The 27,754-nt window shown below is 39.3% G+C and overlaps 3 protein-coding genes across 4 annotated transcripts in view; 2 read left to right on the plus strand and 1 right to left on the minus strand.

The window, feature by feature from the left end:
* Positions 1-1,204: 1,204 nt before the first annotated feature.
* On the minus strand, positions 1,205-10,857 carry exo1 (exonuclease 1). Its single transcript, XM_088421719.1, has 14 exons — positions 10,746-10,857; positions 9,349-9,526; positions 9,144-9,263; positions 8,857-8,980; positions 8,284-8,421; positions 7,646-7,858; positions 6,738-6,925; positions 6,501-6,603; positions 6,167-6,386; positions 5,168-5,357; positions 4,440-4,935; positions 4,279-4,368; positions 2,272-2,444; positions 1,205-1,972 (listed from the first exon to the last, which is right to left on the minus strand). The coding sequence occupies exons 2-14, from the start codon at positions 9,507-9,509 to the stop codon at positions 1,897-1,899; spliced, it is 2,292 nt and encodes a 763-aa protein (XP_088277845.1). The 5' UTR covers positions 9,510-9,526; positions 10,746-10,857; the 3' UTR covers positions 1,205-1,896.
* Positions 10,858-11,321: 464 nt separating this feature from the next.
* Positions 11,322-14,828, plus strand: yipf4 (Yip1 domain family, member 4). Its single transcript, XM_088422306.1, has 6 exons — positions 11,322-11,527; positions 12,357-12,510; positions 13,003-13,174; positions 13,492-13,569; positions 13,646-13,759; positions 14,108-14,828. Exons 1-6 carry the CDS (start codon positions 11,470-11,472, stop codon positions 14,243-14,245), a joined length of 714 nt encoding a protein of 237 aa, XP_088278432.1. The 5' UTR covers positions 11,322-11,469; the 3' UTR covers positions 14,246-14,828.
* Positions 14,829-16,282: 1,454 nt separating this feature from the next.
* birc6 (baculoviral IAP repeat containing 6) overlaps positions 16,283-27,754 on the plus strand; it is a 61,341-nt gene continuing 49,869 nt past the window's right edge. For both annotated transcript variants that reach the window (XM_088421158.1, XM_088421159.1), the window contains exons 1-10: positions 16,283-16,639; positions 20,330-20,511; positions 21,524-21,661; positions 22,521-22,714; positions 23,706-23,817; positions 24,001-24,083; positions 24,224-24,449; positions 24,545-24,714; positions 25,818-25,876; positions 26,016-27,653. In XM_088421158.1, coding sequence (XP_088277284.1) covers positions 16,429-16,639; positions 20,330-20,511; positions 21,524-21,661; positions 22,521-22,714; positions 23,706-23,817; positions 24,001-24,083; positions 24,224-24,449; positions 24,545-24,714; positions 25,818-25,876; positions 26,016-27,653 — 3,013 coding nt within the window. In that variant the 5' untranslated portion in view covers positions 16,283-16,428. The remainder of the gene's footprint in view (positions 16,640-20,329; positions 20,512-21,523; positions 21,662-22,520; positions 22,715-23,705; positions 23,818-24,000; positions 24,084-24,223; positions 24,450-24,544; positions 24,715-25,817; positions 25,877-26,015; positions 27,654-27,754) is intronic.

The raw sequence follows: 27,754 nt of genomic DNA on the forward strand, positions 1-27,754 counted from the left end.
GCCACGTGTCGCCTTAAAAACCACCAGATTTTGGCATTTAAATAATCCTCTCACTGGTAAACTGTATTATGGCAGTTTTTATCAAAGGTAAATTAAAAGGCCACTTTATAGAAAATGGAGGGATAGATTAATGGGTTGAACATTGTCAATTATATAATAGGTCTGCATGTAAAAATGTTTACACTAAAATTACACCTCAATAAATACTTAGAAGTGATTTGAGATGGTTTTTGAATCACGTTCAATTGTCATTGAAAATTATGAGCAATTAACAGCAAACTTCAAATGCATATTTATACTCTTGGCTCTTGGTTTTCTATTCTATCCATTCTGTGGCCAATATATATATATATATATATATATATATATATATATATTTTTTTTTTTTTTACAGCAAATGGAAGCGCAGATGAGGAAAAAACATTATCAGGTGACAAATCAAAAATGTTTGTATGTATTGTTTTTTAGCCAGCTACATTAATATTTTCTATAGCTTGTTCACATTAACGAGGTGATGTGTAAATTGTTTTCAAAGTCTTAAACGCCTCAGCCAAACTAACTGGAATTTGCAATCTTGAATTAACACTATTTTCTAAAGGGCTACTACCTTTCCATACACTCACTTGCACCTTGATGGGATTGGGGCTTAGTTAGCCTTACTTGCACTTTCTGCTACCACAAAGATGAACGTAGGAGGCAAAACAGTATTACATGCTTAATTGTTGTGTAATTAGTACTGGCACAAAACCAAGATGACATGGAGGAGTTAAGGAAAAAAAAACATGTAGGAAACGGTGTGTGTGTGCAGGATGGGGGGCATCTAAAGAGGATTGGAATGTTGCTACTGAGGTTCTACTTCAACTAGCGCCATATCTCAAATGTTTTAAAGCAGGACTCCGGTCTGTTTTACCAAACATGTCTGTCAGACAGGTTTAACACTGACTTGTAAACAAATGCCTTTGAACACATATAATTGGATCAAATATATTAGGCATGGGTGTGACAGGTGCAGCATGAGGTTGGTGAGTCTTGCAGTACTTTCCATGTGAAGGTGTTGTGCATTTTCTGGTGTCAGGTTAACCAAAGAGTTGATTTACTTTTATGGAAAACGCAATTGCTTGACAATACGTTTAGAGCACACCCCGCCTAACCATGCCCAAAGTTAGCTGAGACAGGCATCAGCTGATACGTCACCCAGAACAGGAAGAGCAGAAGAATGTGAACAAATGAATATTAAGTAAGCTAATGTCAGAATCATGTCCATGAGTAGCTTGAGAAGCTTTCAGGCTATTAATAGAAATGTTCTGTTTGTGCTACATTGTATTAGCTGGCTAGCATCTCAAAACTGCCAAAAAATGTCAAAAATTTTAGTGCCAAATTCTTTGTGTTTTGTGTTTTACAGCTGAAATGTGCTAACCCCAAAAAGTGGAGGAAGATTTTTTTACCTGCTGCAAACTGGATCACAAAATGAACCGGTCTTATTTTAAACCATCTTATCTGTCAACTACGACTTCAGATTCATTTTATACTCATTCTTAAAACAAGGTCATTTACTGTATCAGTCAAACAAAAGACGCCACTGAGAATTGCAAAGAAACCTTCTAAGTACATAGATGTGTACTCTTTATCGCTACAATCTTGTAACCTGCATGCAGGCCTGGAATTTTCAGTCAACACTCATTCACTTCAACTATCTAGTACCTCACACATTCTTTAACTGCAGAGATGCACAGTTGTGAACAAGCGGATTGGATGAATTGAAAAAAATTCATGGAGCAATACAGACAAAAATGTAATACAGTAGTTTTATACTAAAAAAATAATACATTTGCAAAAATCAAATTAAGCACGTGAACTGTTCAAAACAATCATCGGAAGTTGCTGATTATCTGCCAACTAACTAGGCACCAGGTTGCCTTCAAGCATTGACATCGGCTCTCCTTTCTTGCAAGACGTCATCTTTTGAGGATCTCTAAAAAAAAAGAGAGAGAGAGAGGAACACAATGGTAGAAATTTAAGCCATTGATATTGGCATCATACACAAGATCAGTGAAAATGCCACTTTGTTTACATAAATGGAGATGATTATCTTTATCAATTCATCTCTACATTTGACAAATCTAGCTTCCAAACCAGCAAGGTTTAAATACACTATGATCACATCCACTTTCAATGAATATGGAAAATACATTGTTAGCTTGAAACCAGGGAGGTTTTGGAGACTACCGTCATAAGTAATGTTTAAATGCATTGACCGTTTTAAAAATTTACCTTTTGAAACTGTAATTCTTCCACAGACTGCTAATAGTGGCCTGGAAATTCGGACTATTCTCATTGTTTGCAGAAGATTTCTTCCTCAGTCCGCTGGCCCTTGCTGGGCCCAATGTTTGCAATTTTGTGGCTTTCACCAGCTTGCTAAGCTTGGGCTTCGCGAGGCCTGAAACCTGGAGTGATGGAATGGAAAAACAAAGAAAAAAAAATCATACAAGGAGAACATCACGACATCTTTTGCTACAAATATAAAAAAGATCCCTTCAGAGTTATGCTTTCTTTCACTTTGGAAGAACAAAACTGAACGGTACAAAATTGGGGCATTTTTAAGATGCAAGTGATTAAATCATCAGGTCAGACATCAATACCAAATCTATTAAATGAGGTTTTCTGTATTTTGTGTGTATTTTAATAATGGAAGGCCCAGGTTTATCAATGGACAATACCATAGTAAAAATTGCTTATAAAACATGGGAAAGAGACATATTTTTTTATGACTAGCGCGGGATGGGGATTCACTTTACCTTTAATCAAGAGACTGGTTAAAAAGATACAGGATAAAAAGTTGATTGGGGCAGATGGGAGCGGGATTTTTCAGGGGGGTGGAGAAAAAAAAAACCTTGGAGTCATCAATGAAGAAATTGTTTACGAAGCAACGAGGCCGACATAATTTTGGGAGTCCACTGTGTATCTTTATGGTGCAACACTGTAGAAATGACATTCCTACAATGTAGTCAATGTAACAACGTTTACTGATCTGTAAAAATAACTCAAAGCAATTCAATTAGTGTCCCAACCACTGGCAACAAAGGTGTTTTTTTTTTTTAGATAAACCAAATGTGACAAATAATTATTTCTATCCCCATTTTAACCTTTTTGGTGCATAGACTGCAAGACCTGATGATGTAATACGATGGGGCGGATCAGGCTCCAGGGCTCTGAGTTCAACTTCGACACCTGTGATTTAGAGTCTCTTACCACAAAACATGCTTTTTGGGGGGAATGTGGGAGGAATCTGGAGTGCTTCCAAAGAGAAAATGACCCTAGCCATCCACACAGGAGGGATATGACACTAGATTCCCAGAACTCTGAGACAAAACTGCTAACCATATTTACACCGTGTTGCTAAAAGAACCATTTTTATCTGAAATAAACGCCAGAGGATGTTCTGAATAGAAACCTGTAACAAAATACATTTGAAGGCTGCAAACAGTGTACAGTGAAGTAATTTGGCCAGCACTGTATAAATCCACACTAACATGGGAAAAGGCTGAAAGTTTTTTTTAGGGAGGAACTTATTTCATTTATGACTTTTAAATTATGACTGTAAGTTAATGATTGACTGGGTTGAAATATACTAATTTGCACTATGTTGCCGCCATAGGAGCTAGGAGTTGAGCCAATTAAACAACTAGTTGACTTCACATGAATGTGTCAAGCAACAGGTGTTTTTGTCATTTCGTCTTCCAGTTGGCCTATTTAAAGGGGATTTACGACTCGCCCATCAGCTGCGTAAAATGTCTTTGACATTCTTATGTCTGTGGGGTTCAGAGAGTACGAAAATGAACTGGTGGTGGATGAGAATAATGGTTAGCCTTGCTAACTTTGGCTATTGAAATTACAGTTAGGCTACACTTGTCACAGAATGGCACAGACGAATGATACGGTTATTGAGCTTATTGAGTCAACTCTGCAAGCACTAGTGATACCATATTGTCGTATTCATCAAATAGTTTTTGATTAACATGATGGCACCCACCGTGGCTGCAGTCTTCTGTTCACTGGGGTGAGTACGAATTTCACTGTGTGGTTTCGTGCTATATATTTGACAATAATTCTCTACAATCTACAATAACATCAATGCTATTGTTGATTCATTGACTTGACGAAACTTTAATCACATTAAATGGCGACGAAGCATTTGAAATCACTCTGCTCAGCTCAATCTGCTCCGTGCAATTTTAATTCTCTCATTCAGTATACAGTGCAATAGAGCTATAAACCTACCTTTAACTGTAACATGCCACATGTATTTTTGGCTTCATCGGAGCGTGTAGGACTCTGCTCTGAGTCCGAATCTCTTTTTGAATCCATTTCCTGAGATAGCATGAAACACATGTCATGCACCAAAATTATCCAAATATAATATACTGTATATACAAACTTACAGGCACAGAATGGAGGATGTTGGGGCCACAAGAGGGCGTTTCGTCTTTGTATAAGGAAACAAGGGATGGCTGGGATTGAGAAAAATAGGCGCTGTCCTGAGAAGGAGAGTCTTTGAGGTTGTCTTCCTCCTTTGGGCTTTTGTGTATTGGGGACTGAGCAAATAAGGAGAAACTGTCTTTCTTATACTGGAACTGCTGCAGGCCATCCAGGCCTGAACTACATTTGGGCGTCTGTGCTCGATCAGTAAAGGGCGAACTGTCTGACCAGTTAAACAACCTGAGTCCCTGACTGCTTGAACGGGGAGAAGTGCTGCTTGGAGAAGAAGGTGGACTGGGTGTTTCCACCGACGGGACTTCTGGGCCTTCTGAACCGTCACCATCATTGGTTTCGGATGTGTGCTCAGTAGGGCTTGTAGCTTTGGGCGCTACAAGACTGAAACCTACCGGAGCAGATTCCTCTATACTTCTGGCAGCTGAACTGGAATTGCTGAAGAATCTACATGGGGAAAGAAGCAGGCAGATTTAATCTTGCTGCAAGTTTATGCAAAACTCTCAATCCCTATTGTTAGGGGAAAAATGTTTTGATACCAAAATTGTTATTGGTTTCTTATTGAAGACAAACCCGTAATTAAAAACCTACCCACATCACTAATTACTCCAATGTATGATTAATCTTCTATTCTTGCTAGTCAAGGCCAAGATTGAAAACTTAATGAAGACTCGAGCACCTGCTGCTTAAGGCCTGGTCATTCTCATCCACATCCCGATTCCTCCTCTGCAGGAGTGTGGCAAAGCAGTTGCGCGGTCGTGGCCGGCCAGTTGGTAATATCTTTAACGTTTCTGGCTGCTGCTCCACCTTGGACCGTTTCATATCGGAGGAATACTGCTGAAGAACATCTTGATCTGATAGACTGTTGTCTGTGACAGAGAGAAGATGGTAAAAAAAATAAAAAAAGTTTTGTTTATCCTATTTCTGTTTGTTTGTGTTTAGCTTCAGAGAGGGAACGCCAAGATCACTAGTCAGTGAACAGACAAACGAACCGGTTAATTTGTGTCCACTGTCATGGACATTTTTGGTCTATATCTTTTGACTCGTTCGAGCAACCCTACTAAGTACTACCTAAGCCTTTTACAATGATGTCTCATTTGTTTCAATGGGATACAATAATTAACCCTTTAACTTTGTTTATTCACAGAGACAAAACAAACACAACAGTGATCACAAATAAATGGGCTGGGTCTCAGGAAGCTATAAATAAAATATGTTTTTTAAATTGGCCGGCATTGACTGTATTTATAAATATTGTCTATGCACCCCTACTCACCAAGTTAAGCGTGTATAGTGAAAAGTGAACCAGGTGAAGATGAAGAAAGAAATGTTCTAATATAATGCAAAAAAAAAAATAGAACCATTATTAAAAACCTACAATCCACAAACTTGCAGAAATATTAGATTTATTTGATATACTATTATTAAGTAAGGCTTTCTGCCAATTCAGCTCAGAATCATTTACAAAAGTTGAACACTTTTTTTTTAAAGATTTGATATAAGCAAATGAAGAAATGCACATTTGAGAGCTTGGCAAACTCATAAATGCAACAAACACATTATATTTTTCAAAAAAACTGCAAGATAGATATACACTTACATATATATTTAAGTCAGTAAATGTCTTGAGGGGACAAATAATTGCTATTACCTATTTCAGTTCAAGTAAATGTCTCACCTTCACGTGGTCTCTTCACTTGCACACTTCTGCAGGGAAGCCGGATCCCAGCCAGGCTAATGACTCTCTCCTTCCCCCTGGTGGAGGGAGGCCGGTCAGGAGAGGTGGCAGGCTGGGTCGGCACCATAGCCGTTTCCCTGGCGCTTCTATTCCAAATACTGAGGCTGGCAGGAGTGGGGACCCTGTTCTCACTCCAGCTGCGACTGCGGTGTTTTGGGGTCTGGGTAGATAAGGTCATGGATATTTGCACTTCTGTTTTGTCTTGTTTATAAGAAACTGATGTGACAGCAATATTTAACCAGGGCACATGCACAAAAATTCCAGATCCAAATACCTGTGTCAAAGGATTGTCGGGGTTGAAGTCATCAATCTTTTCCATTGTGTTGATATCAAGGTTTCCTAAGGCCATCTGCAAGGCTGTGTCATCTCCAACAGGACTATATGCAATAAAGTTAAGGTACCTGTGCTGCCCAACATTTGGAGAGCTATTGAGACATTAGCAATTTCCAAATGTCATTGAACTGAATCTACAGCAGTAAATTCAGTTTAATCCTACACCAGTGTAGGATACACTCCAGCATAGCCGAGAGAGGCCGGGTTGAGGTTCTCTTCGTATGGGTTGAGGGGGACAATCTTCCTGCTGACGGGATCAAACACTAGCTGGTAAAGGAAGGTTCGATTGGCTTTGACGAATCCTTCGATGTACTCTTCAGGAACTAGAAGATCCATCTTTAAGTACTGGCCCATCTTTTTGATCACCTGACACCAAAATCAGACAACACAATACAAAACAAATAGGAGCAAAGTTTTTAGCAATGGTCATTTTATAACAAGGTTAAGGCAGGTGACATGAAATGAATTTGACCATCAAGCAGAATGTGCCTAAGACTAACACAGTTCCATTTTATGCGAAAACACTTTCAGGTTATAAATACAGCGTAAAAAAAATAAATAAAAAAAATCAAATAAAAATCTATAAGTTTGTATTGTCGTAATCGAGGGTGCTTTCTTGCGAGGTCTAATTTTGTTTTCCCACGCTGTTGTACAAAATAATTCGATGTGTGAAGTTTGTAACCCTAAAACCTAGTATTGAAGGAACAGTATTTAATACTAGCTAAAGAAAAGATTACTGGAGTATTTTTAAATGTATATAATAATAAATAATTATTGCATTGCTCTAAATGAGGTGTCACCAACCTGGTGCCCGCGGGCACCCACTCACCCAATCACTTCATGCACCCAATCACACATAAGTACAATTTAGAGTGGCTAATGCACCTACTCTGCATGTTTTTGTAATGTGGGAGGAAGCCAGAGTGCCGAGGGAGTACCAATGCGTGCAAAGGGGGGAACAGGCAAACGCCACACAGGAAGGCATACTGTACGTGTCAACCACTCTTCTACTGCGCCGCCAGTTATATTATTTGCAAGAAAATCTATTCGCTGTTGATAGAATGGAAACATTGAAAGGGATCTCACCTTCAGTATATTGGGGTCTTTTGCCAGTCGCAGCAGCTTGCAGGCCTTGCCCAAGCCAATCCCGTGCAAAGAGGCCAGGTAGTCACAGCCAGAGAGGATACACATATAACGAAACTTCTCCTCTGTGAAAACGTTGCCCAGAGAGCGACATCGACCAAGGTTACGCTGATCAATCTCCAGTCCGTTACCGTGCTTGTCCATTTTTAGGATCACCTGCATTATTGGAAAAGGTCAAGTTGAAACTCAATTGTGATTGCAGTCTATGACTTCTTATTAAATTCTTACTAAGTAAATGGGTCAGCTTCTTGTTACGCTTCACGGAATTCTATTTTACACAAGTAGTTTATCTGCTTAATCCTAAAGAGACCACTGTAAAAGCTGACACTCTTTGCAGTTTTGCACGTGGAAGTTATGAAAGAAATATTCCCATTTCCCAGTAATTTTATTATGGCTGAATGTAGCCTCTTGGTATGACACAGAGCAATTCCAGACTTGCAGTACATATTGCTCAAATCACCTCTCCAACAGGTTTAATCATAACTGAGCAGCATTATTTTTGGAAAGGCAAAATGTCTATTATTTAAGAGGTCTCAATGTTGTGACTGGAATGTCACCTTTACCATTTTTGTTCCTAATACCTTTTTACAACCAAATGCCAGAAGGTCAGAATCTTCCGTGATGACCGCATGAGCCAAACCAGATTTGGTCAGATAGGCCAGTTGCGCATCGGCTTCATATGGGGCCACGATGCAGTCTACACCCCTGGCCCTCGCAGCCTAGAACCACAAAACAACCACCCACACAAATGTATTTCTTGTTTAGTACACTTTAGTAAAAATGATCTCATTCGAAATGTGTTGACAGACACTCGTTAAAAATAAATACAGAAGACAAAAAATGCTAACGCTACAAACTGTTCAATGATGGTTTGACGGTATAAATTTACTTATTTTCATTTTCTTCTCTCTTACTGTTTGCTATTCTTCTGAGACTCAGCCTATGAATTTTTGTACATTGTAGTGGGCATTTTTTCTTGGTCTATATTTTGACTCATTCGAACTGTCCTACTAGGTCCTAGTATACTCGATCAATGTTATCCTGGCCTTTGCAATGATATCTCATGTATTATAATATATTTCTTGTTTAAATATGAATATTTGCACTGGGAACAAATCAGACTGAAACAAGATCACAAGCGAGAGTTAGGTTACCTTAATCAGATTGTGAGCCATGGCTGGTGTGATGTTGACACACCGGGTGAAACAGTCTCTGGCCTCCGAAAGTTTGCCATCTCGCAGCAGCTGCCGGCCTTTTTGAAGGTTGGCTTCTCGACGCCTGGAGTGTACATGAACACATTCACACCAAAGTTATATTATGCAAATAAAGTTTTCTTGATATTTAGAATACACAAATACACAATACATTGGTGCCATTCCCCAAAGTAAAAAGTTCAGCACATCTACAGTATCTATTCAAGATTCATACAGTTGAAACTCACTCTCGGCGAGCCTTTTCCACTTCTCGTTTTGAAGGTAGATTGCGTCCATCAAATACGAGAATGGGTTTCACATCGAAGGAGAACAGCATGTCCACATATTTCATGCAGTACCACACATACCTAGTAGTGGATGAATAGAAATAACAAAATCAGTGATGGGTTTGTAGGCCTCAATTCATGCAGATTACAAGTCTAATACACTTACTGATCAGTTGGTTCTCCTTTCGCGAGCTTCTCTGCACATGAAAATGCTCCTTTATGAAGCCAACAGTACGTGTCTACAGCCACTGTCTGGCCTTTGTATTTCTTCACATTAATGGGCTCCCCTGCATCTTTGATGAATTGCAGCAGGCCCGGGATTCCCATTTTATCTGAAACACTAACTACGTATAATTTCAGATGCAGAGGGGTGGAAAAATATCCAGTTAAATTCCCAGAAATGTTAATGAAAAATTTCACAAGATTTAGATTTTTTTCGGTTGGATTTCTCTTTCTTCTCAATAATTTACATTGATTGTCAATATTGTAAAATCCCAGTACTGTATTTAGGATTGCAGAGTCCAGAGTGAAGATTCTAGTGCCTCCAACAATTTAAATCCAGACTTAACTTTGCACGCATCTTTCCCATTGATCCACAGTCCAATCAGAAGGCACAATTTCAAGTTGTTTTGATAAGTTTGTTTATTCTCACATGATCACATCACACGTGGCCTGTGTGTAAATAAACATGAAAACACACATGTGTGATCATGTGAGAATAAACAAAGTGACTTCCAATCACAATCGTTTAAGAGTTTCAAGAATGCAAAAGATGTCTCCCAAGTGTTAATCATTTTAGTTAATAGTCATTTTCACTAATCAATTTCTTTGCTTGATTGCAAATTATTGCATAATTAATGCAATTATTACAGAGAGATGAGCATTTTCTCAATGCAGCATTTAATGTTTATTATTTTACCTCGGCCTTGTAGCACAACCCCCAGGATTATTTACTTAAAATTAAGAATACAAATCACTGCAAATCTAGATATAAGACGTTCAATACATTTTTTCAATTTTTCTTCATGCATTAGTCACCATATAAAATAATGTTTAATAACACAAACGCGTGAACTATATTAAGATTGCTTGCAGTAAGATTGTTGACATTGTCCAATGCTTTCTAAATCGACGCACAATGTAGACTAGAGTAACGTAATTGAAACATCTGTAAAATGCAGTAAGCTACGCAAAATGCGTTTACTTTTCATAGGAGTTTGATAACAGTGTTTTATTCTTCAATCGCAATGCTTGGAAACATTGCAGGAGACCTGTCGGTGAGGTAGACAATACCAATTTTCAACATTGCTTCGAAACCTGTGTCAGACTAAGCAAGATTATCGACATATCAAACAAGACATTCTCGCATAAAGTCGACGATGTACATTATGCTGCACCCGTAGTAGGCTATTAGTTTTAGTGAGTTCTCCGAACCTGTTGAAGTGAACGGAACCGATGTCAGGTTCAACGTCAGTTTGTTTTCGGTGGCAAAATGAAGACAATATGAACGCAAGCCCGACGCAATTAGCACGAAAAGGCATTTTACAACCGACGAAAACATACCTTTTGGGTTCTTTTTCTCTCCTCTGTGCGTGGCGGGATGCTATGCACAGGAGAAAACGGGAAACAGTTTTGGTTTTAGCGGCAAAGAGTAAGCTAAGTAAGAGTAACTACGATTGGTTAAAAAAATCAGAAAGAAGGCGGGGTTATAATTACGTACTCCGCTTCCTGAGTGTTAGACTGTCATGACCGCGCACCATCCATATAAACAGTTCCCCACAAAATTATTGAGACGATGGCCAGAGAAATAGTTTTTATTGTTGAAGACAAAACAATTGCAGATTTCATTTGATGACATTTTCGATCTGCATGTGTCAAACAACCGAGCAGAGACCGCAAACGCCACCCGTTTTTCAAGTAAAGAAAAGTATCGGAACCAAGATTAGGAAGCCTCCGTCAATTCATGTTTAATTTTAGATGTTTTTTTCTTCAGGATGTAAAAATGCAATCTTTATTCGGGTAGGAAATACAATTTTGTCATCATTCTGTACAGCTGATTAGTGCAATTCCAATATCCACACTGAATCCAGGTGACCTGAACGCATCATGAGACGTGTCCCATTTCCCAGCTTCCCCTATGCTTCCGCTTTCCATCAGTCAACAGAAGGAAAACAAGATGCGATAGTCCAACTTATCAAAGAGCTGCGGTCGGTAACAGCAAGCAACAGGGCATATTTGACCACTTTCCAATTCGAATGGTAATTTCTGACGTGTTCAAACTGAAATCATGCAGTTTTCTCCAAATAACGGAGACTTTACATTCGTCTCTTCGACAGAGGCGCAAGGTAAGCTAATGCTAGCATGAGCTTCACCCTTCGCATTTAAGGCCAAAGAAGGCATCACTAGGCGTCATTACACTCTTATATTGTCGCAAATTGTCATCAATATCTACACGTGTTGCCTTCAGTATAAATGTTGCACAAATGTTTGTGTAATAATGCCAATCATTTTACGTTCTATATTTACTGTCAACGTAGTAATGGTAGAAATCTGCAAAAAATGAAGGTTTTCCAATATTATCGACACATGAGCAAACTGTACTGATACTATGTTAGCATAGCGTCACTTTAATGGTTAACGGGATACCTCATGGTTGGTCTGCCTAAATACAATGGCGATGGAACCAAAATTAAGACGTGGATAAATACTTAAGTGATGTATTACTATTTACTCTATCGAGACATATTCTTTGCAAACATAGATGTGTGGCAAAACGTGTTGCATCACCCAGTGTATGGCGGTATGTTTAAAAAGAAAAAAAACTCTACAAATGAAACTTCAAACTTAGATTAACTGCAGGCGCTTGCTCTGGAAACAAATCCACTGTATACATAGAAGTAAATATTAAATCGCTACAGGTTAACTGTTGAGCTAAACATCTTCACAACCAACCTTAAGGCAGAGTAAGCAGTTATGCTTCATACATTGGTGTTGCTGGACCCATCACTGCAATGCAGTATTTATGCTACTTTGACCTCTACGATTTTTTTTAAAGCCCAGTATATGGATTATGGATTTATCCGGTTTCTCAATTGAATATTTCAGACAGATGTTCTCTTTTCAGTAGTCTTGCAATAGCTTTTAAGCACATCAAACAAAACCTTTACTTTACAGAGCTCAGTGGCACAATCGCTGCCCCAGATATTAAACTGAATATGGACAGTGACAATGGAAAAGACCCTTATGCCACTGCTTTCCTGAGGCAGCGAGGGTATGGCTGGCTTCTGGAGGTGGAGGAAGATGAGACTGAGGAGAGCAAACCACTTCTGTAAGTCAATGCAGTTTTATAGTGCTCTAACTCTGTACACCTCTATGGTCAATTTGGCCAGTTCTGGCAAGCTTGTTTCATTTTTTCCTGATTTATACTATGTGTTCTACACAGTTATGCAAAGTTGAATTGTGTAAAGTCTGTGTTTGTCATTGATTTTGTGGTCAGAGCACCAAAGGAAAGCTTGACTTGCCATAAACTAAAAAAAAAAAAAAAAAAAAAAAGGCATGTTAGTGTCACTTCAATGCTGTTAACAGTTTTCATTTAATATTTTGATGAACTGTGATGATAGTATTGTTAATTACTGAAAAATCCTTAATAAAATGCCTGACATGTTAATTTGGCTTGCATAGTTTTTCACTTTCCATTCATAAGCTTTTTACTCAGGGATGCACCTTACAATTTTCTGGGTGTCTAATTTTATTGTCTCCTCGGTATGCAAATCCATTAATTAACTCTTTTGTTATGAAATATGGTGTTTCTTGTGATCAGTGATGAGCTGGACATTGACGTGAAGGACATCTACTACAAGATTCGCTGTGTGCTCATGCCATTGCCATCATTGGGATATAATAGACAGGTGGTTAGAGATAACCCGGACTTTTGGGGCCCTCTTGCTGTGGTGCTGCTCTTCTCCATGATCTCCATCTACGGACAATTTCGGGTAATCAGATCATTTTATAATGTCCCAAGCTTAAGTTAACTTTTCTCTTCCAAAAGTATACTGTAAAAAATTGTTTAAAAAATATGCATAGCTTATTTCCAGAAAACTAGGGGAGACATTATATAATTTCATTTAGTAACGCAGATATGTTACATAGCGATGGAGGATGTCATTTTCTAAGTTGCTTTAACTTGTTTTGTACCTGGCTCACGCACATTAGATATATAAAAAGTTTTAATAATGTACATTGTGCCACGCACTGCTTAAAATATTCTCTAAATGAGCCCTTTGACTTTAATTCTGTTTTGTATTGGCAGGTGGTTTCTTGGATCATCACTATCTGGATATTTGGATCATTAACAATCTTTCTCTTGGCTCGTGTTCTTGGCGGTGAAGTATGATGATCTGCTCATTAGTCAGCAGAATTATGACATTGTAATGAGCTGTTTAAATGAGTTTTGTTTTGGGCAGGTTTCCTATGGCCAGGTCCTCGGTGTGATTGGATATTCCCTCCTTCCGCTCATTGTTATAGTTCCTTTGCTTCTTGTGATCGGAGGTTTTGAGGTGGTTGCTACCCTCATTAAAGTGAGTGACATTCGTGTTCTGCAGTGACAAACACGACACTAAAATTTACACAAACTGCTTATTTAAAGTGAAATTAGGTCAAAAAACGTGCATACAAGGAGGCTCAAAGCACGAGAATACAGTTTGTCCAAGCGCTATTTCACAAAAAAATATGACCACAGTATTTGAGGCACATTTCTGCATATTACTTAATTTTTTGGGCAAAAAGATGGTTAAATTGTATTTAAGCAGGATGTTTTGTATGCAGTGATTTGTGCCTATTGTGTTTTTATATTGTGCTCCCTTATTTTTATTCATACAATGAAAACAAATCTCATTGAGTATTTTAATTGTCTGGTTTTCTTTCAGTTGTTTGGAGTGTTCTGGGCTGCTTACAGCGCTGCATCACTGCTGGTTGGCGATGAATTTAAAACAAAGAAGCCGCTTCTCATATATCCCATTTTCCTTCTCTACATTTACTTCCTATCACTCTATACCGGTGTCTGACTGAATCAATATGAACTATGGACCTTTTCATGGATTCTGACGTGAACCCCACAAGGTCAAAAAGAATCTCTGGGGATGTTAGCATTATATGTTCCTGGTGTATATACGTTTGACACATGTCTTCATATTGTTCAATTAAAACGAGTCATCAGATTTTACAGATTGAACTGTGCAGCCATTTTACCAGTGCAGTACAGACTAGATGGTCTCCTTTACAAGTTTTTTTATGGTGTAAATTTTTAAGGAAAATATTGAATTACAGGCCTGGGTATGGTGGCAAATATATTATTTATACTATTCAGCTAAACCCTGTCCTTTTTTCTTTTTAAGCTTTGGCCCCAATTATAAAGTATAAATAGGTGCTTTGTAACTCTTCACAACCTTTGAAAGAATGTGGGAGCTCTTGCTCTGTTTTTTGACTGACTATGACAATAACGTTTAGAGATGTAATCACCTATGAGACTAATTTATTCATCAATTATGGGAAGTTGGCATCACTTCTGAGGATTCTTCATGCAATGTGCTGACTTTCAATCAGTCTGTGTAAATGGTCTTTCTACATAAAATGTGTCTTTTTTCATTACTAAGTAATCCATTGATCATTTATTTAGTTTTCACATCTGTCATGGCAAAACTACAACCCATGCACATATCAAAACATTTGGTTTGCTCATTATTGGCAAGTTGGCCATTCCTAACCCTAACAGTAAATCATTGTTTAAACTTATCTAACGATGACACTTTTTGATCCATATTATGGTAAAAAAACAAAATGTGGATCAACTAGCATTTGTTACACTTTTGTCATTAATGATTAAAAATAGATGACAGCAAAGCTAGATATTATACAATGCTTCCTCTAGGGTCTAATATTTAATATTGCAGGGAAATCAGATCTGGCATCGTCACATCATCACTATGTTGTTTTAGGGTCGCCTTTGAATTTTAGGGTTCAATTTTACACAGTAAACACAATATTGTGATTAATATTGTGTTTGTGAAATATGAATTAAACAGCAGAATACATCCCTTTTTTTTTTATCTTAGGCCATTTTACCATTTGCTGTCAAAATAAAATGACCACATTTGCTCAGGGCCAATTACTGCTTTCAGAGTTTGGCCATATGATATTCACAAACTAAGCCATGATTGGTTGTTACCTGAGCAACATGACATCAGTTGACAGTAAATGTCAAAATTGCCAATCCTTGACGTAATAATAATAGTGTTTTGTGACTTACAGTTCAATTCATATTCCACAAACGTAATTTTAATCAGAATGGTGTGTTTAGACTAGTGGCAGTTCAAAAAATAACAATAATAATACAATGACTGTAAAGAATTTTAATTAGTTGAATTCCCCTTTCAATGAGACCAAGAGACAATCTTCCTAACCCTCATGCGACATTTGTTCACTTTCTGTTGGCTGCAAATGTCAATTGTGGATTTCATTGGCTGTGTATAAAATGATGACAATTTGATTTATTAAAAATATCACGACAGGTACTGCAGAACTTTCAAGCGTTTTCTTCAGCAGAAATCCTGCTTGGTGAGCACGGCTGCGTGCAGTCGTGGATTGTCATTGTGTAAAATCTAGGTAAAAGGAGTTGCACCTTTAATTGATCATAACATATTTTTATGCTAAAACGTTTGTCACAAACGTCACAAAACGTGACCGGAACCATTTGGAACATATTAAAGGTATACTTTAATACAGTTACTGTGTATATACGGAGTTATTGCTGAAGTCAAAACATGGCCGAAGATCAACAAACATTTATATGGCATGGACTCATACTCGTGTTTTTTTTTTTTTTTTTTTTTTAATAGGCACCCTTGGCATTGACAAGTATAACAACGTAATTTTCGCATTGGCAAATTGTGAGTAAGTGATTCTGCTGTTCTCATTTGCGAACAGAAGCCTCGCGAGATGTGACTGCCGCTACGCCAGTTTCGTTTGACTATCATGTAACTGACAGCAGCGAACCCTGGCCTGACTATCTCAGTGCGGTTGGTGAATAGCCGCTACTACGCTGACGGGCGGACGGGAAGAAGCCGCAGGAGGGATCAGCAGTGGCAGTGGAGTGACAGTCCGGAGGTAGTCCTCTAGATTTAGTTCTACTGAGTGTGTCAACGGTTCCTACCAAAACCAAGAAGGGACGGGAAGGGGAAAGTAAGGAAAGATGGCGGCCGCGGCCTCGCCGGGCTCCGGTTCGTCCACCCCCTCGGACTGGATTGTACTCAGAGACGGTTGCCTGCGTTGCGACGAGGAGGGCCTGCGAAGCCTTTCGTACCACCCGGCCCTCAACGCTATCTTAGCGGTCACCAGCAAAGGGGGAATTAAAGTCATTGACGGCACTTCGGGAGCGATTCTCCAGGCCTCTGCGCAGCAAGGTAAGCACTGGAGGTCTCCTGCCGACCTCGGGCAGCCACTTAGCTCCTGATTGTCAACACGACATAGGCTGAGAGCTCAGCATGCTAACGCTAGCCGTACTAGCTGTTGTTTTGGGGCCTAATTATTATTTAAACACGATTGGTACTTTACACACGCCGGTCCGGCGTATTGGTGCGTTTGACACCTCGTATGAACGGTTGTTTCTGTACCGACAGTGTTTACCCAGTTACCGGTTGGGTCTTCGAGTCGATGACATGTCGAGGAGGAAAGCTAACAGCTAACTGTTTCACTTAGCACGTCGCTCGTTAACAGAGCAACCCTCTACATCAGCGTGTTTTGTCAATAAACGCCTTAACGCCGCGTGTGTCTCACGTAGAAACACATCGGACTAACTTCAGCCAGACCAAAGTGGTAAGATCGAATGAATGATGGTGCTATCATTAAACCGCTGTGCTCGCTGTCATTTACTTTTCAGCTATCACTTTGATGGTGTTTTGTGGTTAGGTTGTCAAAAAGCAACCTGATCATCTATTGTCCACGTTTTAAGATGCTGGTGTGTGAACTCAAAAGCGTCTCTGAGCGAACTCTGGACATTTTCTTACTGACACCAGGATATAAAGTAATGCGTCTGTAGTGTAACCTGGCTATTGATAAGTACAGGTCATAAAAGATCCAGTCCAATTTTATTGATTTGATTGGATTTGCGATATAAATACAGCTTTCAACTCTTGGCCCACGCCCTCCTCCCGCCACCACCTAATGAAACTGGACAAAACGGGTCAAATTTCCATCTAGCAGTGAAGACTGAGGATGGACCTTAGGTTTCATGCTACTTAAAGCAAACACCACCCTCAAAAAGCCACCCTCATTTTTACTTAAAAAAATATTCAAACAAGTAGCATACATAATCTGAGTTTATAGCCAAATATATGCTATACTAATTATTGTAGGGACCTGAAAATCATCTCTGGTTATTATACTGTATTAATGATCAAATTAATTAACAAGTATTTTTTTTTAGGTTTCTCATAATTAGCAATAAGAACATAATGCCTTTATTGTCATTGTACACGTTTGTAGCAAAATTGAGGATTTGTAGAGCTAAGAGCTGGTGTTCCTGTACGCTTCCATCTTATAGCTCTACATACACACAACACAATAAAATGCATAACTGACAAAGACCATTTAACATTAAAACACATTTAACAACATCATTTGACAACAATACAAGAGAACGCAACATAAATTTATGACCTTCCCACATATGCTTTGTTGTCTAAAAGGTAATAGATGAGGGAGGAGAGATTCTACAGTAAGCCTTCTTTTAATATAAGTGGATCAGAGATGTCAAGATTATAGCCTGCATTACGTCATACATAGTTTACCCTACTACAGCTAAGTTGAAAAGTAAACAAGCAGGTGTAGCAACCGTTGATGAACAATGTACATACTTACACATATACACACCCATATTATAAAAAAGTTTGAATCTTCAGTCACATCCAGATTGCTCAAACAAGCATGCATGACAGTCTTGTGCTGGGTGGGCTCAGCTGCACCGATTATCACTTGCTACTCGCAGTTGACTGAGTTCCAGCAAGTTACTACTGTGCTCCAATCTTGTGCTCGACTGTGCTTATGCTGGACTATGTAGTTGCCACGCTGGTCCTCCACGAGTTGAGTGCGCTGTCGGTGTTCCTCCAGGATGGGCAGCGTCCATTCGGACAAGCAGTGCCCCATGATGTGTAACAACCAAAAACATCAAAATGTTAACTGCAAGCTCGTTTGAACTGTGTGCTAACCAAAACAACAGCACTAAACCATGTATTTCTTGTGACGTGTGACAATACCACTCGTTGTAGCTAGCAATGTCCCAGAGTCCGAGTTAGTCACATGATTTTAAGTGTCTTCCAAGTCTCGTTCCAAATCAAAAATGTGATAAAAAATTCAAATGAATACATCCAAATTGTCTCACATATGAATGAGTGTTTACACGAACATGATGCGAAAAGGGGAAAAAAACGATTACCAGTAAAATAACAACAACTATATGATAAGTTAAAAAGCAAAATACACCCGGCAAGGTGTCTGTGCTCCAAAGGGAGTATCAAGAAATCCAGGCCTATTAAATTCCATAAGCTTTTAGTGTGGATTTTTAATGTATTTATTTTGGTTTATTGGTCCGCCACTAGCCAGAAGACAGAGGGTGGAACATCATCTGTTGTGGTCTTTTTTTCTGTGGTTTGCTGCTGCTTGAAGCAACGGCAACCAATAAACAAGCACCACTAGACTGATGTTGCTCCTTGGCAATGAGCCTGCACATGGTGAATTGATGTGTTTGTTATGTCTGTCCAGATCAACTCAGCTCAAACAAGTGCTCCTTTTTTGGGGGTTCTAATACGCTGGGATGGCCTTAAAAATTTGGTGCAGTTCCCAAATCAGCACTTGAGGTTGCTTGGTGCACATTCTTTTCCAAGCCACTGACCTTATGGATGAACCTAAAGACTTATGGTGCATCTGGGCGAGTTTTATTGTTAATATGTGTAAATACGTCATTTAATATAACTGAACTTTTTTTTTCCCCTCTCAGTTATTTTTTCCTAATTATAAAAGCATGTTTATACTATTGCAACACAGTGGCACCTTATTAAAGTAACAATTACTCTTTTATAAAATACAAAATACACATTCAACACAATTGAGCTGCATGGCCCATTCGAAAAATTAATTGCTCACCTCTAACTTGCAGTAAATGACTCTCTGATCGGTTATCTTACCTGGCACAGTTCTCTAGGGCAGCTGTCCGATGTCCACTTTTTTTCTTTTGTACCTACTGGTTTTGCCTAAGGACATATTTTGACAGTGTGTGTGAAAGCCGCAGCACAGTGACATGGCGGTAACTGTTCAGCTGTCTCATTGTGAAAGTAGCGTTAGTGGGCAGCCAGGCGAGTCATGGGTTTACGTTTCAGTCAAATAAACCACAGCCGTATTGGCTTTGCTTTTATTTTGATAGGTAGCTAACTCTGTCTTTTCCAACCCATCCATCCATCCAATTTGATCATGTCTAATGAATTCAAATGAGATCAGATATTTAGGGGTGGAATTAATATCAACCGCATACAGAAATGAGATCTTAAGAGGCACAAGAAGGGATGGCGGTGGAAGCAATTCAAAGAGGAAAACACTCGTTAGCCTTGCTGAAATTCAGTGAACAAACATTCGAGCTAGATAGCAACCCGCTAATATTGAGATTAATGGACCTGGATGAAATTAGAATGGGTAACAGTCTCAACCTGGTGGAAATTAAGCAAATTAAAACACAGTTCAGGAAGAAACAATGCACTTCAAGTTTTGATATAAACACTGTATTTAGAGAAATGGCATCTTCATGGGAATATGAGAGGATGGCCGCGGATGGAATTCAAAATAGACCAGCACACTCTCAGCCGTGCAACAATTAAGTCAACAAATAAACTGACAAGAAAATTAATAACAGGTTTTATTTTGAAAGCAAAATCTTCAAGCTGATGTACTTGTTGACATTAAAAGTACAACCATAACAAATTTTTGTGCATGCACTACCTTGTGACATTGACCTAAAATGACTCAGGACAATTTTATTGCCATACTTTCTACGTGTTATAACATTCCTGATTTTTTTTGTTTCGTTTTCTTTGCTGCTTTTTCAGTCAAACCTGGTGGTCGTGTCAGATGTCAGTACTTTCCTGCTGTGGATAAGGTGCTTTTTGTTGACGACTATGCAGTGGGATGCAGGAAGGACCTAAATGGCATCCTGCTGTTGGACACAGCCCTCCAACCTCCAGTGACCAAACCCGAGGATCTGGTTCAGATGGAGCTTCCTGTCACTGAGGTAGCTGAAGGTTCCCAAACCTTTTCACGCTTTGAACTGGTTTCACGTAAAACAAAATTTTGATGGTCGGGCATAGAAACGAATATCGTTACTCAAAAGACAACACTATACACAGTTAACAGAATGTAGTTGTTGTACTTAGTGAAAGCCCTGAGTGTTAGTTCTCCTCCATCACTTGTAGAATAAACCCACAATTTAAGTAGGAATGATGAAATTGTCTTTTAAAATCAACTTTATTACTGACTGATTAGCGAAGTACTCTAAAGACGTTTTTTCGCTTCTTCATTTTTGCTTGTTTGTGGCCTTACTTTGGTTCTATCCTATCATGAACCTGAGGTGAGCAGTGTGACACGGACAGAGGCACAAGCAGATGTCCCTGGTTTTCTAACTATAAATTCTGACTGATTCTGATGATCAATGAAATTCCTTTGTTTAGTATAATCTGTGTGACTTGGTACCATTATCAAAAACGCATACCAATGGCCTGGTGGTAGAGGACCTCCGACAGGTACCAAGTACTCATAACAATGGCCTGGTGGTAGAGGACCTCTGACAGGGTTCTTTTGCTCTGTGGAATTGGGTCCAGTGGATTTTATTTTTTATTTTTTTTGACAGTGCAGCCCTTTACTTGACCAAAAATAGTTTGACAGACAGGCATCAGACTAAAGATACAACTCACAATTATACTGACTGTTTTGGGACTATAAGCCACTACTTTTTTCCGTGACACAATTATTTGTTAATTTTTACTGATGATATACATGCTGCCAATAGTTTCTAAGTTTCTTCACATATGACCAGTGAAATTACTTAAACATTTAGATTGGACAAATAAAATTTTGTGTGACTCTCTCTTTTTTGTTTCTTTTTTTTTGGCTTCTGTCAAACCAACACGTTGATGTCCTATATTACACTGTTACATAACCAAGTGCCTTGTTATATTAAATACACTCTGGAAGATAAGAAATCAAGTTTGCGTTGTTTTGACCGATACATGTATTTGTCTGCTTAGGCGCAACATCTCCTGTCAGCCTGCCTGGAGAAGATTGACATTTCTAACACAAAGGGCTACGAACTCTTTATTGTACAGCTAAGAGAAGGCTTGAAGAATACCTCACATGAGACAGCAGCCAGTCACAAAGTGGCCAAGGTTGGTCTGGCAAATTCACTCAACTTCCTACACTTACTGTTGCGTCACAGGTTTTGGGTTCAGCATGAAGTTTGTCTTGCCAATCCAGAATTGCTTAATTCCATGATAATAATGCGATGATCTATGAGGTACAACTTTATAAAAACTGAACAATCCCTAGAAATCCTGTTTTTTTTCATGTGCTGCTCCAGTTTCTGACTCATGCTATTGAAGTTTTTTTTTCTTTTGAATAAGTGTAGGCTCACTATTATTTGGCACTAGTATGTCCAGTCACTATACTTTAGCGTTTACTTAACATTTTTAAAGCGGTTGGTGGTACACATGGGATGATAACTGGGTTGACGGTTGACCATGGTGTTAAAATCCAAATATTCAATATTTTGTTTGAAAACAAAATAGATCATGTTCAATGGAAAAAAGAAAAAAAAAACAGAGCTATAGTTTTGATACCGTATTATTGTTGACACTGATATTTTTGTTTATCATATCGTCAGAATCTGGTAGTGGCCGATACCTAGTTGGAGGGATAATTACATTGTTAGGCATCGTGATTCAGATGGAAATAAATTAGTTAATATCAGTTAAACATTTACCATATCATTCAAGTTGGCCATAAAGTAAGACAAAACAGTTGGAACATCTTGGGTTTTGCATTGCTGAAAAGCACATGTTGGCACATGCCACATTTTATTTTATTTGTATCTTTTGGGGAAAAAAAGATAATTTAAGTAAAGGTATTTGATTTACTCGTTGTGTTTTGGAATTTGACTTCCATTTTAATATAGTGCATTTGCATATAATGTGCATTTTTTCAATAATCATAAGTATTTTTCCATCTTTTGTCTTCTCTTCCTCTCAGTGGGCGACCGTAACCTTCCAACTTCCTCACCATGTGTTGAAGCTGGTTGCTAGTGCCATTGTCAGTGAGCTCAAGAAGATCAACCAGAACATTGCTGCCTTGTCCGTGGCCTCATCCATCATGGACAGACTTTCCTACCTCTTGTCAAGCGCCCGACCTGAGCTTGGAGTGGGGCCTGGACGCTCTGTAGATAGGTGAGCAATCTGATAATAATAACGATAATGCTTACATTTAAATAGCACCTTTCACGGAACCCAAGGCGCTTTACAAAGCACAGCACTATCACACAGTAAGACCAAGATCTACAAAAGCCATTATCCATCAAAAAACTTCAGCTAAGCTTAGGCTAACCTTTAAGCTTAGAGTGTGAGGATATGATAGTTATGAGCAAAAATATTGCGGTATCACAATATTAAAATTACAAGAACATTATGAGCAGTAAGTAGAAATAAGTGAATGAATGATGAATTTAGCAGTACTTTTATCACCAAAGAATTTTTTTTTTTTTTTAAACAATACAGGGGTACTCAATGCACACAGAACAGTCGACTAGCCCATCACAAAAGTACTCTTGGAAGATCACATGATATGGTGTGGCATTGCCAAAAAATATTTAAAAAACTTACACCTACAGGCACAAACAACAGAAGCTAACTGCAGATGCACATATTTAACACATTATATATAATCCACCTTTGATCTTCCAATGCATTTCTGTTATTATTAGTATTAAGAATATTTATTTATTTGTACATATGAATTTATGATGTGAGAACTGGCGTATGTGCTTCGGTAATTGTGTGGTGACATCATGGTACGCATGTGTACATCTGCCATTCTCACTCCCGATGCCATTCTCACTCCCGATGTGGCTGAGCTCAAACATTGATGTTGCTCTCCTTATATTCTCAATGATTAAAGTAATATGACTCATACAGTAGTTGGGTCATGTTATGTTGAATATTACAATGTAAAGCTAACTTGCATAGTTTTGGTCTCATGTTGTAGTTGCTCGGTGAGGATTTTGCGGTACAGTCCATCGAAGGAGTAAGCTAATATTGCTAACGCTGATTAGCGTGCATTCTACTTACTTGTGGTGCTAAGTTGTACCCAGCCCATAATTGTAGTATATGTTGCCACATTTCCCGATTAAGATTTGATTGTGATTCTCTTTGTCACTGGTAGATCTTTAATGTACAGTGAGGCCAACCGGAGGGAGACGTTTACATCATGGCCACATGCTGGATACAGGTGGGCTCAACCTGATCCAATGGCACAGGCAGGGTTTTACCACCAGGTGGGTTCAAATATTACTATATTTTACTTTCACCTTTGCTGAACTGTCTTTTGTTCAAATTTTAATAGATGGTGGTTTTTGATGCCAGTACAAAATGATAGTGGCTTTTAAAGTATATTTAACATGAGGAGAAAACATGCTGGAATACACTAACAACATCAAATCCCTTTGTTTTTTCCATAGCCTGCTTCATCAGGGGATGACAGAGCCATGTGTTTCACCTGTAGTGTATGTCTGGTATGTTGGGAACCAACGGATGAGCCTTGGTGAGTAAATACTGTTGAATGCAGAATTTATTTGGCCATGTCATTGTGTTGAAGTGTTCTATACATTAACATATATATTTACATAAACAAAAGACAATGTATCTATATATGCTATTGAGCATTTTGTCCACCATCCTTAGGTCTGAACATGAGCGACACTCCCCTAATTGTCCATTTGTAAAGGGTGAGCACACGCAAAACGTTCCCCTGTCAGTGACACTAGCAACAAGTCCTGCTCAGTTTCCCAACAGTCCCGACTGCTCAGACAAAATTGCCTGCTATGGCTTTGGCAGCTGCCCACAGTTCTTGGCTGTTGCAACAAAGAGAGGCAAGATCTGTATTTGGGATGTCTCCAAAATGATGAAGGTCAGATTACATATCATATCATCCGAGCGCTACCATGTATAAGTTTCAGTCAAAAAATTGTACTATTGAACTTATGCGTGTTTTATTACAAACAGGTTCACCTGAAGTTTGACATTAATCCATATGATCCGGCCATCCTGAGGCAGTTGATCCTGTGTGGTGGTGAGCACCCTCAGCAAACGCTGACCGAGTCTCGGAGACCCACTTTGGCTTGGCTCGAGGAATCTTCCTCATGCTCAGACCTGCCCAAGCTTGAGGGAGATAGGTAAGCCTTATTTATACCATGTAACTGTCAACGTTGGCCACAAGCTATTCTGTGACCCTTGTTGGCTTTCATATATAGGTAAGCATTATTTATACCATGTAACTGTCAACGTTGGCCACAATCTATTCTGTGACCCTTATTGGCTTTCGTATTGTTCTTATTTCCAGACAAATTTCTAGACAGACTTTTTAGGTTACATTTTGCAAGTTATTGCAAGAGTGCGTCACACTTTACGTTACCTAGTATCTCAATGACTGTTGAAGACAAGAAAACCCAACTTGCATTTTCTGAAGGCTACTGATTTTTTTTTTTTAATTTTAATTTTTTTAAATTTTAACACAAAATCTTAAATAAATTGTGCTCATATGTTTGATACTCAGTTAACATCATGCATAATTTCTTACCGTGTATGAATAGTCAATAGTTGCCAGTTTTCACTTTTAGCGGCTCTGCTGGAACATGTTTCTCGCTTGGTCATATGTTAAGTTGAAGGCAGTGGGCATCCAGGTTTTTTTTTTTTTTTTGGAGAACAAAAACTCCTCGCCCATGAGGCTGCTTTGAAAATTGTGCCTGCCATCTAAGATGAACATGTCTCCACGACGTCATCAACTTCTAAGCCTCAAAATGCCTTCTACTTTGTATTGAATGGGATTATCAGGAAATATGAACCGATCATTGGTTGGACTGATTATTAGCGCAGATTTTTTGCTTCTTTACAAATATTGGCATGTGCCTTTTTTTTTTTTTTTTTAATCTAGCAACTGATAAATGAATTTAACGATAGTTTCAGTTAACTTTGAGATTCTTCTGATGCTGGGAACACTTTAAGCCTTTTATTTGTGTTTGAAATACGTTCACAACAAATGAAAATGAACATCAGCTTCTAATATTGGTTATCGGCCTGCTTCAAAGATAGTCTTTGAATTTGTGTATATTTAGTAAGTACCAATATAATAAGTGCAAACCGGATAGAAAACAACGTCAAAAACTATGCAATGATTTTCCGTAACAATTTAGAGACATTTGCTTATTTTTTTGTGCTGGTTCCATCATTGTATTTTGGCTATTTTCTGACCACTATTTGTTTATTAATTTTCTCAAAGTGATGACCAGTTGGAAGATTCAGACAGCGAGGAGCATTCACGTTCCGAGTCAGTAACAGGTACATTGCTCTCACAGCGGATTTTGTCCTTGTTATTGTTTTTCGCTTCATCTGCCGGTTCGCTCAATTTTGACATTATTAATCTAACTAAAGTTGTTTCTATACAATTTATTTCTAAATAACTTTGCCTCTGTTACAGGCCAACCATCCCAGTGGGAGAGCATGGACGTGAGCTTAGGAGTGACAGCGCTCAGTGTGCTTCAGCAACCAGAGAAACTGCAGTGGGAGGTGGTGGCCAGTGTGTTGGAAGACACTGTCAAAGACTTGGAGGAGCTGGGTGCCAATCCCTCACTGAATCAAGCCAAGGCCCACAACCAGGCTAAAGCAAAGGAAAAGGTCCCCGAGCAGCACAACATTCCTTTCCCCTGCTTGCTGGCCGGAGGCCTGCTCAGTTACCGCACAGCATTTAGCAACTCAACTGCTGGCTCTCACCCCACAGTCCCGTCTTCAGCTCGTAGGGTGTCTGATAGTCTTTGTAGAACTCAGGGCACTGAGCCCTTCCAAGTAGGACCTGTCCAGGACCAAGGTCCCATGGAAATCGACACGAGTAATTTCCAGACTGCTTCCCAGGAACAGTGCTTTTCTAACTTGCTCAGTTCTCATCCTCCAAGTCCCTCCTCTGCGTCATCTATCCACAGGACTATACCCGTCTTGTTACTATACAGTATCAGAGAGACAGATGACAAGACCTCAGGGCAGGTGTTTGCTCAGATGAACAATCTAATGAGCAAGGGTCTCCACGACGAGAGCTTCACTGTGCCGCAAATTATCGAGATGGAGTTTGACTCACACGAGCAGCTCCTTCTCCAGGATCCTCCCATCACTTACATTCAACAGTTTGCTGACTCTGCAACAAACCTGGCTGGCTTTGAAGGTCAGATGGACAAATGGAACACGTTAGCTGCTGCGACTTCTTCTGCACCTCCTCGACCTGGAACACTAGTACAGTGTTTGAGGTTGCCCAAACAGCTGGAAGAGGAGAATCTTTGTGTGGACTCAATTACACCATGCTGGGATGGTGTACACCTTTTAGTCGGGCTTCAGCCATGCAATGCGGAATCTTTGAGTGCGGCTAACCAAGTGGAAGCTCTGAACAATCTCAACCGCCTGCACTCTGCCCTGTGCAACCAGCAGAAGGGGGACACCCGACATCCAGTTGCTAATGGAGTGGAAGGAAACCACCAAGAGGACACACCTCCTCAGTCAGCCTTCATCCTTCCTTCAGGGGACCAACAGCAGACCCGCCCGAGTGGCGGAGGTTATCTTGCTCTCTATAAACTCAACTATTCTACTCGTATTGTGACCTTGGATGAGGAACCTGTTAAGGTGCAGCAAATATGTCAGCCTTGTGATGCAATTACATCCCTTATACTGCTTCCTCCAGATGTGCTTGATAGTAGGGAAGATGACAGTGAAGAGACTCCGGAGGAGGCTCCCTCTGGTTCAAAAAATGGCACATCACGGTTCGGAATTGGCATAGCAGGCTCTGCTGCGTCTTTGACTCGTACTGCGTGTGGAACTGCCACAAGTAGCAGCAGTGCCACTGCTACCAGTCCCTCCGCCAATCATAAAGAGTCCAAGAAGCAAGAGGTGACAGGCCTAGGCCACTTAGTCGTGACTACACAGGGTGGGTGTATTATGATCCTGGACCTTTCCACTTTGGAGATTCTAACCAAGGTGGAACCACCTAAGAAAGAGGGAGTAGTGGAAGAGATAGACCCCTTTGTTTCTGTAACTTTTTGCTCTGGGACTGACCGCCTTTGTGCATGTACTAAAGGTAAGTGTTTCAGTTTCACCCACCTCACTGCTGACCCTGGCCAATCTTGTTTGTGTTAGAATGCAATTGATAAGGTGTTATTTCTGCATAGTGGTTCTATA

Source organism: Hippichthys cyanospilos, chromosome 8, assembly GCF_059441005.1.
Source record: "Hippichthys cyanospilos isolate Australia breed blue-spotted pipefish chromosome 8, RoL_Hcya_1.0, whole genome shotgun sequence".
NCBI classification, from domain to species: domain Eukaryota; kingdom Metazoa; phylum Chordata; class Actinopteri; order Syngnathiformes; family Syngnathidae; genus Hippichthys; species Hippichthys cyanospilos.